This window comes from Apostichopus japonicus, chromosome 21 (genome assembly GCF_037975245.1).
Source record: "Apostichopus japonicus isolate 1M-3 chromosome 21, ASM3797524v1, whole genome shotgun sequence".
Lineage (NCBI taxonomy): Eukaryota > Metazoa > Echinodermata > Holothuroidea > Aspidochirotida > Stichopodidae > Apostichopus > Apostichopus japonicus.
In genome coordinates, this window is record NC_092581.1 from 3,467,244 (window position 1) to 3,481,689 (window position 14,446).

A 14,446-nucleotide genomic window follows, 5' to 3' on the forward strand; every position below is an offset into this window, starting at 1 on the left:
TGAGCAGACAATTATAATATGAAACCTGTCCAATATCAGCTAAAACAGAGCGGGAGGGAGGTTTTGGCAATGTATACCTTTGTTAGATGTTGCATCACTCAAGTAAGGTTTACATCAAAGTATTACAAGTTCATCAAAATATGAACAGACATTGGCAGACAATTCTAATATGAAACCTGTCCAATATCAGCTCAAACAGAGAGGGAGGGAGGTTTTGGCGATGTATATACCTTTGTTAGATGCTGCATCACCGTCTCTTCATCACCAAAGACAAACGGCACACAGGAACAGAGATGGATGTGGTACCCCATCGGTGCTGTCATCATGAATCGTAGGACGTGACGTCTGAAAATAAAGGGCATGGAGAATTATCAACTCTGACTTCCGTAAAAGAGTAACGTTATGTACGTTATTTTCAAACAAATCATTCCCTGGAATCAACAAAGTGATGATGTGAACAACTTACCCTGGTGGTAACGTCAAGGCAGCCACTTTTGTAGAGGTGGTCCTGATTCTTAATAGAGGCTGTCCCACCACCAAACTCTTCCAGGAGTAAGGCTCAGCTACCAACAGACCGGGTGGCACCGGTGTGATTGGCAGGTCTGGCGGTTTGGTTACAGGAGCTAAATAAATATAAATAGATATAGTTCAGCTGTGATCATCTTCATCACCGTGTTCAACATTCGACAAAGCACTGAAAATTAGTCTTTGAAGAAGATAGTGACTAGTATATTATGCAATGATGGGGACTGCATATTTAAATATGCAGAGCAATTGTGTCACTGCTTAGATCATTAAAACTTGTATACCTCCAGGAAAGTGATTTTTGAAAACTTCTGGCAATTATTATCATCCTCACCTTCAGCAATGCTGCTGGACCCAGCGATGGACTCATTGTCCTTCTGTTTCTCTTGTTTATCCCTGTGACTGTGAGACGTCTTTGGAGGTTCAGCGCTCGGCGGATCAAACCAGCGAGACAGGGACGAGTAGGACACAATTATTTCAGATGACTCAAGGTTATCAACGACTGAGACACCACATTAAGGAAAGTTAAATGTGAGCTTAAAGGGTGTGAAGACTAGCACACAAAGAAACGTCTAATGCCGGTAATCTGACATAGTTTCGAATGAGGTGTAACAGAAGTGTTAGACACCACCATCGATCCCAAAAAATACACACACAGCTTGCTACCGTCGGTAAGAAGACACTAGTGTACAGTCAGTACATACAGCTGCAGTCAATACACACAGCACAGTGTAGGCCTATAAACGATACAGCGATGGACATCTCAGGTCCAGCTAAAGATAACAAGGTATCACGTTTCATTACTGTCTGCATTTTGTAGCGACACGAACAAAACGTCACTTGCAAGCAACAGAAAGTTAACTTTTTCAGATGGCCGAACACGGTTTGGGGCTAGTCTTCAAGGCCTTTAAAGGTATGTTGTATTGGCCCCAAGATTTTCAAATATGCCAGATTTTCAAATATGGTCAGCTTTGGTCAAAATTCTTAAACTATTTTTGCTATCATCCTGGAGGAAATTTACCTCACTGGAACATTCAAACATCTTGTGTGTTCATTTAAAATTTCTGAGGACAATTTTGGAGAGTAAAGACCTCCAGGAAAATGCTTTTTGAAAACTTCTAGCAATAATAGCATGCTATAATTTGGGGCCTATACAGACTACCTTTAATTGGGAGCTTAGAATGCAGGCAGTAGCTAGCTTTTGTGGTGAGATGAGGCAGAGCCAAAGTTTCATCCACATTTCGAGAGTAAGGGAAATGAAGGTTATATTAATGCTTGCATTGATATGACTTTTTGTGACAATATGAAGGCTCTACCCCCCTGTTATGAATTCAAATTTTTGCCTGTGGGAGGGGGGGGAGAGAAACAAAATGTCACTAACTTCCAATTTGGTAAGGGGTCTAAAAGGAGATGACTCGTCCCCTTTAAGAAATTTTGTTTCAGGAAGGGGGGGTAGACTTTAACTACAGTTGTGTATAGGATTTTGTATGGATGTGTTATAAAATTTAAGTTGTTTAGAATCAAATTTATGGGGAGTGAAGGAGGAATGTGCTGCCATGCTCCCAGTGGCTATGACCCTGTATATATGAATGATATCATACTTTTACCAATGGCTAATAGTACATGTGGGTAGGTATCACATATCTCTCTATTAACTCAGATTCATCGGATGTGTTTTCATTAAGTAAGTAAAATTTTATTTCTCCAAAAAGGAAATTTGGTTACTCACACTACAAAACAACTACAACGGATATCAAATGTAAATATATAATATGTAAAAATGTGGGTATATACAGATAATACGATAGACAGGATAAGAAAAATCGACATTAAAGCCGACAATCAAGTTCCATACGACACACAGAAGTTTTTGATCCTCCTTCTATGCATAATATGGCTAATGAAGAAAACCTGAGAAGCAGATCACACCATGCTACTAAGACAAGTAACTGATACAGTATATTACATATCATGACTATTTATCCTCTTTTGCCAACTTTTTCTTTGGCTGTCCGTTTTGTCCCCGAACATTTCATCTCTGTGGGGAGCACTTTGCCCTTCCCTCCCCCTCTGGCTACACCACTGCTAGAATGATGGCCTGATAACCAGTTTGAGTCACTCCAAGATTAATGTATGTCGTCCAGTTACAGAGTTGTCTTGAAAATTGACAATTCATAATCATGGACGTTAAATATGAATCTAAGAGACTGACTTCTGTCAGCTTGCGGTTTTGATAAGCCAATGAGGCTTCTTCATGAGTTCCTGCTTGCAGGAGGATCTAAAAAATACTGACCTCTGTGGGGCAAAATGCTTCTTGACACAACACATACATACACGCACGCATACATACATACATAACCCTGTTTGTACAAGCAATCACTCACAAAGACAGTGAGAATTGAGAGTAAATCCTGAATTTGTTATTGATGTGTATTGATGTGCATGGTCAGAGTGACAGACCTGTTCGAGCCGTGCAAGACACGGCTCCTGCAGGTAAATTGGAACTTGTTTTTTATCTTTTCCTTTTTAGGATGATGAAAAACAGACAATTGAGCAATTTAAAGTAACAAATGAGGTTGAAGAAAAAAGCAGTACAAAAATTTGGAAGCTTTAAGAGAGAAAGGAGCTACTTAGGAAAATAATGGGAGGTTGTATTGATGTGATATCTGCTGTGAGTCTGTGCTACTCTAAGTGATCCAGGGTTATGACAATACACATGCACAGTTGGAATATTGAAATATTAAAGTGAAGGTACTTTGGTTGAACCTTAAAGTTCACTTAGATTTGATTTTAGGTAAAAGGATACACAAGTACTGTTGGGGTCTGTCTTCAGTCGAGCTCTGATGGAAACAGAATAAGAAAAAAATATTAAGCATATTACAATTATTGATCAAATGAAAAAAGTTGCTTTATATCACAAATTAAAAAAAATATTCAATCAAATCAATTCAACCAATTCATTGAAGTCAGTTCAATCGAACCAGCTCTTCAAACAATTTTACTTTGCAAAATATAACTTTTACTAACTTCATCAAAATTTGCGATGAAATAAAATCTTTTGTTACTTTAAATAGTTACGCATTTTTCAAACAGTACAGTCAATGTATTTTGACTTGTTACAAAGCAACACTATTTCTGACAAGAACTTTTATCAATCAGCATAAAGAAAGTTAGAAATTTGAACTTTTCTAAATTACTTATTTGATAAAGCAATTTTATTGAGGGCTCATCTGGAAAGCAGTGCTTCTGCACTGAGCAGGACTACCCTCATTAAAGATGGCAAAAACGAAAAAATCATAAAAAAAATTGAGGTATTCAAGGAAACTCTTGCACCTCACATTATTTGGTGACACTCACATGATACTGAGGCGAAGGGCTGAAGGGTATTCTTGCTGGTGTCTGTGCAGTAATGGACGCACTTGGGAAGGGACCACCTGGGGCAGCCGATCTCTTGCTTCCAGTTGGTTGGCTGACCTGAAATCATGTAAAATACAGATGATGCAGTCCTAAAATGATGGCTAAAAGCTATTTACACTTTGAAAAGATGATAGTTATATCCAAAAGTAATAACACCTACTTTTCTTGAAACATAGAAACAAAAATCACTACACACACTTACTATAGTAAAATGTTTAACTGTTTTCCATTGTTGTTGATGTGGTATCATGTAGAAAAAAAAACCACACCCCCCTTCCCCCAAAAAACACAACTCTGTCCCTCCTGCCCATGAAACAACCCCCTCCCTTCCTACCTCCAAAAAAAAAACAGGCAAAGGTACAGAGCTATCAATAAAATTGCAATACAAGATAGTAAATGCTGCAACCGTTTCTGGTCTCCATAAAATTGTTAGTAAAGTAATGAAAGTAAAAGCGATGAGTTGTTGTGAAAGATGGGTTTGGTGTTTAGTAGCGAGAAGGGTGAGATTAACCTACAGCTTCGAGGAGAGATTCTACGGTGACACTGTGCTTCACACGAGCAGGAGCCGACTATTAGAGAAGAGAGAGAGACGGAAGGAAGAAGCAAGGGAAGAACAAACAGTAACAACAGTGCTAAAAATGAGAAACAAATCTAACAAGTTCACAGGAGTGACAAAGTTTCCAATGTTCTGTGTGTGTATCCTATACATCGCGGGTTTCCCAATTTGTGAAGACTAGCGCAAAAAGAAACGTGTAATGCCGGTAATCTGACCTAGTTTTGAATGAGGTGTAACAGAAGTGTTAGACACCACCATCGATCCCAGAAAATACACACACAGCTTGCTACCGTCGGTAATTAGACATTAGTGTACAGTCAGTACATACAGCTGCAGTCAATACCCACAGCACAGTGTATAAACAATACAGCAATGGACATCTCAGGTCCAGCTAAAGATAACAAGGTATCACGTTTCATTACTGTCTGCATTTTGTAGCGACACGAACAAAACGTCACTTGCAAGCAACAGAAAGTTAACTTTTTCAGATGGCCGCACACGGTTTGGGGCGAGTCTTCAATGCCTTTAACTGTTCAGAGAAGGTAACATTCGTTGGAGCATGTGGCCGGGTAGGGTGCTCAAAGCTAGAGCCCTTGAGGGCCTACCTGCCCTCTGAGTGCAAGATTATGTTTAAATTGATATTCCTCCCAAGGTTGGATTTGGCCTCCCGTGCTAACTATTGGGAAAAACCCCTGCTGTTCTTGCTCAGAACGGTAAAACTGCATGGAGCAATGTCCGATTTCAAAAATAAATGAATTTACCCAAACTCTTTCTTTGCAAAGTAGGCTATATGAGTATGTGGGTCAGAGATACAGGCCTTGATATGAAGACCTTGAGGCTTGTTTTGAATGTAAATAACATGAATGTTTATACTGTGTTAGCTTTAGTACAAGAGGTGGTACAATGTCACAAGCACATCCAGCTGCTTTCAAGTACATGTGACATGTAATGCAAGCAAAGTAATTTTGCTAATAACAATGCAAAAGGGCAACTGCGCCAAATCAACGTTAAACAAAGTCAAATACATAAAAAAGATAAACAAGTTACTAAAAAATACAAACGTGGTGACACACGTGCAGATATAGAGATATGAAACGTTCAGTTACATCAAAACAGTGGGATCAGTTTTAATAAAAAGTTTAGTATATTTCATGGGGAGGGGGAGGGAGGGGGCACACATGGGTTACACACTATATCTGCACAAACCTGCTGTTTTGTCCACACCATATTCTCCAATTTCTTTCATCGCAGCAATAAGTGAAAACAAAGAACGGCAGAACAGCGAACAAAAAATTAGCGAAAAGAAGGTGCTTTGTTTACATTTTTTTATTATTGAAAAACTGTTTTTTTCCTTCACTTCTATATATTTGTTTTCTTCACTTATATTTGAACTAATCTTCTCAAAAGATATGCAAAAAGGAATTGGAAAAATAAAAAAAGGTAACAATCCATATATCTTAAAATTAAATTTAAAAACTTTCTCATCAAATTAGTACTTGTTGCAACTTATTACGTAATTTGAATGAGCAACTACAATTTAAATCACAACTTAGTATCACAAGCAACATTATAACAAGTTATTTAACTTACCTTCAAGTCTGAATACTTGTGGTTGGTGGGGTATGTGTTAGGTTTGTGGAAAATGTACAATGTCCTGAAAATAAAGAGAAATATGTAAAGAGAAAATCATAATTAAATTTATTGACAAATATATTGACGACCTCCACAAGTAAGTGCAATTCCACCAGGGGAGATCAGCATTGGGTGTGGCATTATTATCTTCACATCTACAACATCCCGTAACTTTTACTCAAGTAATGTGTAGATCTGCAAAGAGATCACTGCAAAGAGAGAATTTTCAATTTGGAGCTGGTAGGAATGATTTTCGATATAGCTTTATAAATTTTGATGAAGGGAAAGAAAGGGCTGAATGCTAAATAGAATATGAAGGTATTCTTCTAGATCAGACTCACTTGAAACATTTACAGAAATCTTCAAAATCCATCCAGATATCTTTCTTCATCGGTTCCAAGTCCTTTCTATCGATGACGATCTCGGGCTGGGTTTCCCCGTCGGGCAATCCGTCCTCTCCGATTCCTGAACGGGAAACAACATCCGTTGTCATGGAGACAGCATCATCTCCTTCTGTTGGCTTGAGGGTGGTGTCTGGGATAGGGATAATGATGACAATGATGATGTTGGTATGAGTAGCAGATCGAAAATGAAGGGTGTGGGGTAGTTTTCAAGAAAAAATCCTTTCCATTGTTTTTATCTTTTTTTATTTCAGACAGCTGGTATAGGAGCCTGGAACGATTGATTCATATATATATATGAAGGGTACGAGAAGTTTTCAAATCTTATCTCCTTCATTTATCTAGGTTTAAATGAGTATGATGTGTAAGGAGCATGATGTGTAAGGAGTAAGGAGGTTTAAACGGGTATGTAATTTGTACAAAGTTGGGGGAAGAAGGGTGTGGGTTGAAATTCTTAGGAAGCACATAGGAGCACGGTGCCTTATAAACAAAGCCAAGGGAAGAAAGGTATGAGCTGGTATTCAAATGTTACCTCATATTATATGAGGGGAGCATGGTACAATGAAAACAAAGCTGAAAGGGGGGATTTGAGGTACTGTTCAAGTACCCACCCCCCCCCCATGGGTTTTAAATGAACATGGTGCAATGAGAAAAAAACTGCAAGATACAGAACAAACATATCCTAGTAAGGCATTATTGTCCAAATTTACTACTTTTTTAATCTTATTTTGATTGAAAAACATTTCGATAGCACTGATTTTGTTTTCTTTCATATTTTATATTTTGCTACTCAGGCAAAATGAGATCATTTCAAGGAAAGAAAATGGTTTTATGTCATATACATGGATCACTTTAAATATGCATCTACATACTGTATGATAGATTTTAACTGTATGATACTGTAAAGGGTTACCAAAATAAGAGAGGGTAATGGAACTGAATAGGAGGATGTGAGAGATGAAAGGATGGAGCCAACAGAAGAAAAAGAAGAAGAAGACAAGGAAGAAGAGAACATTCCTACATATGAAATGACATGCATCTCTGACCCCATCTCTGACCCCTAACCTTACCTTTTCTCAACAGTGACCCAACTACCCATCACAAAAAATATATATATAAATATATAAAGTTAGCCATGAAAGGGAATTGGTAAGATGACCCATGCAGTGTATGCAATTGTCATGTATCACCAAAATATGAACTAAGCTACTATGTACAAGTATGGTATGACAATCAGCACAAGACACAACATATAACATTTCCCTGCTTCCCCCACTTTCAGAGTAAAAATTATTTCACAACTTTTTCAACATCTTCCACGATCGACGGTTAAAACTTTTGTCAGTCTTTTTGACGACTAGATTCAGTCTGATGGTCCCTGGATTGGCTCTAGGCAAACGTTCCCTGATATTATTTCAATTATTCAATATGTGAAGATTAATATGATCCCACACATTTCCCTACCACCCTTACCCCCTTCCCCTTCCAACTCCCTACCCTCAGCTTTTACCATCAAACGTAAGTACTCCTCTCACATTTCATGAAATGTCCAGGTTTGTAAGATCACCAGAAGCCAGAACACAGACAGATAGAAAGACAGACAGACTGAAGGCAAAGTGTAAACATTTACTCCAAAGAGTTACCACAGTAAACCACTGTACACATCAATGCAGTCAGAAACGACCCACAGCGTGGCAAAAGAAGACTGTTCCCTCCTTCATTGTCCCTTACCTTTATTCCCCTTCTCGACGTCTTTCTCCTTAGCTTCACCTTTTCCTTTACCCTTGCCCCCTTCTGCAGATTTATCCACTAGTAGTGCACCACCCTTTCCCTTCTTAGCTGATTTCTTTGGTGCTGGGCTGGCGCTTTTATCCTAAATATCAAATTAAAAATAAAAATTTCAATAAAATATTTCATGACATGGCACAATTATTTTATGAAAATAAACTTTAATACGATAAATTAGTATAATTTTGACGAAGACAAATGAATTTCTTAAAAGGGTTACAAGAAAGCATGTACCTATGACACAAATAAAGCATCTGATATGAAATAACACTTTCTTTTTAAATAAATGAATAATTAAATAAAACAATGGTATTTATAGGAATGCTCTCATTCGTCATACTTGTTTAAAGTTTGGAAGCCAATGTGATCAAAAGGCCCACCCATAGACTTGAACTGGAAGGTCTTCACACTGGTACCTTGCCTAGGATGAAAAAACAGCAATGGGGAGGGAGGGGAGGGGGGAGTAAGGAGAGGGGGCCTTAGAGTGACTATTGTATTGAAATATTTACACGAAAAGAAACTACTTTCTTAGGTATTTACACATCTCCTTTCCACATCCCCTCCCCTCCCCTTCCATTACTATTTGATTAGACAAATAAGAAGGGAAGAAATTCACTGCCACTACTTTCTGGTTACAAACATTTATTCATACCTCAGCCTTATCAGATTTCTCCGATTTGCCAGCACTCTTTTCACGTTTGGATTGTGCCGACTTGCGTCTTTCTCTAGGAGATGAATTAGCGGTAACTGGCGGCGATAATAAATCCAACGGTTTCTGTTACGAAAAGAAAAGAGACAATTCGTGAGGGTCACCTGAGATATGGGTACATGCACATTTGGGTTCAAAGTATCATTTAAAAAACACACCAGCTCGCAGTTTGAAAAGAAATGTCGAAATCAGTGGTTAGACATGAAATATATCTTGCAAGCAGCAGCGAATTTTTTTTTTGGTATCCAGTCCACAGACGGTGACAGTTAAGTTTGTTTTAACTCTCTTATTTCTTGATATATTACGTAATTTTTTCTCTCATGATGGCCTTACGATTGCACTTTGCACATCTGTAGTCTAGATGATTGCTGCTTCAGAATTTGTTCAAAAGTCGAGCAGAAAAGTTTTGTTACATAATGTAATGACAACATGTTACACACCCCCCTCCTTTAATATCGCTCACCTGAGTCTCCATAGATTCCTTCGGTACCTCATCGGTTTTCTCTTTGTCTTCCTCTTCTGCCTCATTTGCATTTTCGTCCACTTCAGAAATTTCGTTCATCACCGCAGTGCTTGGTCTAGACCCTCCTCTTGAAAGCGAGGATTTGGGTCTTTTACTGGGAAGATTAGTCAAAGGTCATTAAACAATGAATAAAGTTACACAATGTTTCAACAATGGAACATGTTATGAAACCTAAATCAGAATGCAGAATTTTTTGAAATTGCAATTTCGAGAGACCTTGCCTTTCCTTTATCTAACATTTATATTTTAAAGGTACATTAATGACGGTACTAAATACACCACATTTTCAGACATGGGGAAAACTAATTAGACATTTTAAAACATCTAAATGACATTTAAACAATTCAAAGGTATGTATTTTAACTCCTTATTGAAGTTTGAAGATCCATTATTTAATTTTGGGGCATAAGTTGAATGATACAGATTATCTTCTTAGGTCATTAAATTTCTCACATAAAATATGCTATAATGGCTAAAATTGGTAATGGCAAAAGAGTCTTTTAGACCTCTTTTATGACCACTCTGAGAGAAATTTTAATTACTGGGACATTTAAGGAGACCTCATTCTACTCAACATTTTGAAACTATTTCGAGGGTGGAGGGGGGAGGGGGAAGGGGTTCTGAACCTCCTAGAAGGTAATTCTACAAAGTTTTAGCAATTATAAGCATAGTTCAAATTTAATCTGGTAAGATGACCTAGGTAATCATACTTACGTTTCAGTGGGTATTGGTATCGGGCTGACTTTGTAGTTCACGTAGGGGGACGTGAGCTCAATGAACTGCTCTGGTTTCTTCACCTCTGATTCTGAAGGTAAAAGGATGTTTGCTCTTATTGTTAATGTATGATACTTATAAAGTAAATAGTACACTGATACAGTATATGTGGTATAGTATACTTATATAGTATTGAATACTTATATAATATACTTATTAGTATACCTGTATAGTACACAATATACCAATATAGTATACATATGCAGTATACTTATATAGTATAGAATATACTCATACAGTATACCAATGATTCAGGGTTGTTATAAAGTTTGAAAGGTTGTCATGTTGTTAACAAGAAATATCCTTTGTGTAAACAGATTTTATCATAAGCTATATATCAATAGCTTATGATAAAATCTGTTTACACAAAGGATATTTCTTGTTAATAACATGACAACCTTTCAAACTTTATAACAACCCTGAATCATTCAAATTGTGTTTCAAAACAGAGAATTAAATGATTTTATCCGATGAAACTCACCAGAAGGTTCATCGGTAGGGGTGGTTTTCTTTTTCCTCGGTCTGATCAACTTCCAGTTTGGAATCACGGGCGGAGGAGTGGGCGCAACCAGTGGACAGGAGCGGGTTTGAGTGAGCAACAGAGGGTGAGGGTACACGTGGGAGAGGCCAGCTTGACGGAGTCTCTCTGAGGCATCAGCCTGCAAAAATGACAAAATGGGATACATTTAGAGAAAATTTTATTTTATTTTCATGTTTAACAATCAATTTTAAGTTATGACATTTCTGTAAGGTGAACCATTAATTTGGATAAATTTAACATGATTACTTACATTGCATTAATTTGGATAAATTTAATAATAAAATGTTTTGTATGTAAAAGCTTCATTTTTACAAAATAACTGATGTCACATGGAGTAATTTCATTTCATTTCTTGTGTTTTTCAGTGACCGTAACTTTCTTCAAAAATTTTGGTCCAAGGATGATGGCTTGTCCAGGAAGCTAACTTTTTTTCAAGAGTGCAAATGTTTCTTGTCATGGACTAAGCTAACTTATCAAAGGGTGAAAACTAACCTCATTTAAATTAGATTGTGCTGAAAACAAAGAGAGATCCATTAATGCTGAGAAACAGTTTTGAAATTACATTTGAAGCAACTGGTCATACATTAATATTTCTCCGGAATCCCCCTCCCCTCCCATTCCCTTGAAATGTACTCACCATTTCTCCGAGAACCGAGACCCTCACAGGAACTTTAGGAGGATGAACATAACTAACGAATACTGCGACCTGTGGGTGATCCGGTATGGGGGGAGGGGGTGCTTCTTTATCTATGAAAGCAAAATGTTGTAACAATGTGTGAAGATTTAACAACGAAATGCTGACCCTTCACCCTTTTTGGCCATGAAAGAGAGGAAATATTAACGATATATTCCGAGGAACATGTTATTGTACTCTTTGACACAATTTGCTGTGATTTTGACGGACCTTCAGAGTCTGCAATTAACTGTTGTAAGGGTATCTGACGACAGGGAATATATTTTAAATATAAAAAAAAAGGAAACTATAACTTAACGATGTAAGTCATACATATACATTTTGCTTTTAGTGACTTGTTGACATTTTACCAAGTTGTCTTAATAAGCCATTTTGCAGTACACTAGTCATAACATGCCTAATTAAAATTCTTTGGAAATAACAAGCTTTCACCCTCCTGAAATTTAATTCAACCTAAGGTTCCGGTTTTCGACACCTTTCTGTTTTGATTTTTAATGAAAAAAAATACTGGCAGTTCCTAAACTGATGGCTTTTCTTTTAAACTCTTACAACTTGAAAAACTTACAACATTTTCAAGTCCTTAGCTCTTTGAAATTCAATAATACTTCTGTTATGATAACATTTTTGGAGGCTTTATTCTAGTCTAGGCTTAGATGACCTTTGACATGCAAGTAAGAAAGAAATCAAATGCAGAACATAACAATTTCAATATAAAAAACAAACAGGTGTTAGTGTCAAGATGAGTAGAGTAATGTCCATGCATCATGCAATAAAAGTTCTCTACAAAAAGAATTAAAATAAATAAATAAATGAAACATATAATTATTTTAATAAATACCAATTTAAGCCTGAACAACCAATCTCAATGAAATCAGACAGTGTTACGATACACCCCCTGGCATCCCCCAACATCACTTTTCAAATATAAACACCAAATTAGTCATGGCAATCAACCAATCAAACTAAAGATTTATTGAAATGTAACACAGAAAGGAAGAGAAACAATCAATAAATGAAGAAAAGAAAATCACACATGCAAATTATTTTGTTATTTTCACCAGAGCATTGACAGCAGAATTATTGCCCAGATATCTGAAAATTTGTTCCTTTTCACAAAGCGATTTCAAGAACAAACAAATAACATCCACATGCAAACTAAGCATGCCGGAGCTAGTGAAAGCAAAGTTGTAAAACAATGTCACATCATGCATCATGCAAATTCATGTCACCAAACATGCATATTCATGCTTCTTTTGTCATGTGACTACATGCTGTGACAAACCTATTGGTGATTCAGGATCTGGGGATACTGGTGAAAGGGTTACCATGGAAATGAATTTTAAAATTAAAATTAAAATTAAATTAAATGTCCATTCCAAAGTAAGTGGGTTGAGTGCAAAAAAAGACATAAAAACAATAAATAGGCTTGATAAAACAATTGTGCAGAAAACATAACAAGGTATGCATTTCAATGTTAACAACTTCTATTATGGAGAATTAAGGAATACAACAAATAGTGCCTACAGGTTAATTAGGGTGCAAGACATTCGACAAATGCATGTTCTTCATTTACAAGGGCTTAAACAAGTACCTAAATATTGTAAAATCAAAGCCATTGCAATTTTTTTTTTAATTTTCATGCAAATAAAAGAAAGACATATTAATTTGATTCTGTGATATCTAAAAACAAAAACTTTAAAATAAAGGTTTTCGACATAAAAAAACATTCTCCTACACCAGAAGAGAAAGTAACAAAATAAATTTTTTAACAGCATTCGTTTCACAACCGTGCCTGTATCTTAACTCTAAATTTTGGATAATTTTGAGGACTTCAGAGCAAATCATCTTGGAAATTTCACTCTGGGAACTGCTCTAACTAAACTCTGATATGGGGCACTTCACATTCCTTATGAAAGATTAAAGCAAGACAAGAATTACTTACGTTTATCTTTATCTTTGTCTTTGTCCTTCTTCTTGTCTTCCTTGTGATGACTTCCATCTTTTCCACCTTTTCCTTCTTTGTCTCCTTTTTCAGCTGAAAAAAAATTAACACATTTTGATTTCATTTTACATTTTTGAGTTCCTTACCGGTAGTAAGATTGCCTGCCTTTTAACTTTCACAAGCTAGTCCAAGACCAAATCATTTGATTTCTTTCTTATCACTATCCATAAGTCTGGAATGCAATGCACAGCATTTCCAGAAAACCCGGAATACTTCCTCCAAATTGTTTGTCAAAATTGTGAAATTATGCTCAAAGTTGCTAAATAAGTATCAAACCTACCTTCCTAGAGAATGCGTTATGACAATTAAATGGCCGAGTCAAGAAAAAATACTGATTTTTTTTAGAAAATGGAGGACTTTCTGAAGTCTAAGGTGAGCACAAATGAATTTTGAGAGGATGGCACTTACAAACTTCATCAAAGATGAAACATGAGAGGCCACTATTAAATTTTCTGGCATAATGATTACAATGGAAAATACCATACCAAGGCCAAAAAACTTTTCTTTAATTTTTCAATAATTTAGCAAGGTTTACTTCCTTGGAATACAGATTATGTTCCTGTGTGATGCTGATGTTACTGTGTATGCCTCTTATCAGGAATCTTGAAGCTTGAAGTCCAACCCCACATCCCCCCACCCCCCCCCCCGAGTCCTACTCAGCTCTGTAATGTTCACTCACATTTACTCTCTCTGTCCTTCTCCTTGCCTACTTTCTCGTCCTTCTTGGAATCTTTCGACGAAGTCGAATCGTCCTGTTTGCCATCTGCCTTGCTCCCGTTGTCTGTTTTCCCTTCTGCATTCTCTCCGACCATCTCGGGCAGCTTAAACTCCGGTAAGAGCTCCTTGACTAAGTTCCAAACTTTCTCCAAGTGTCCATATCTGTC

General features: G+C 36.9%; 1 protein-coding gene across 14 annotated transcripts in view; it reads right to left on the bottom strand.

Moving 5' to 3' along the window:
• LOC139962740 (androglobin-like) overlaps nt 1–14,446 on the bottom strand; it is a 62,441-nt gene that overhangs the window by 20,177 nt on the left and 27,818 nt on the right. For 11 of the 14 annotated variants that reach the window (XM_071962998.1, XM_071962997.1, XM_071962999.1 and 8 more), the window contains 16 exons: nt 14,242–14,441; nt 13,503–13,595; nt 11,504–11,613; nt 10,807–10,984; nt 10,266–10,356; nt 9,492–9,645; nt 8,972–9,094; nt 8,263–8,404; nt 6,472–6,664; nt 6,089–6,152; nt 4,458–4,511; nt 3,883–3,999; nt 3,332–3,365; nt 860–1,027; nt 467–623; nt 231–345 (listed from right to left, as the gene is read on the bottom strand). In XM_071962998.1, coding sequence (XP_071819099.1) covers nt 231–345; nt 467–623; nt 860–1,027; nt 3,332–3,365; nt 3,883–3,999; nt 4,458–4,511; nt 6,089–6,152; nt 6,472–6,664; nt 8,263–8,404; nt 8,972–9,094; nt 9,492–9,645; nt 10,266–10,356; nt 10,807–10,984; nt 11,504–11,613; nt 13,503–13,595; nt 14,242–14,441 — 1,993 coding nt within the window. Of the gene's footprint in view, nt 1–230; nt 346–466; nt 624–859; nt 1,028–3,331; nt 3,366–3,882; nt 4,000–4,457; nt 4,512–5,704; nt 5,738–6,088; nt 6,153–6,471; nt 6,665–8,262; nt 8,405–8,971; nt 9,095–9,491; nt 9,646–10,265; nt 10,357–10,806; nt 10,985–11,503; nt 11,614–13,502; nt 13,596–14,241; nt 14,442–14,446 lie in introns of all 14 variants that reach the window. The other 3 variants (XM_071962993.1, XM_071962991.1, XM_071962992.1) reach the window with 3 other exon arrangements.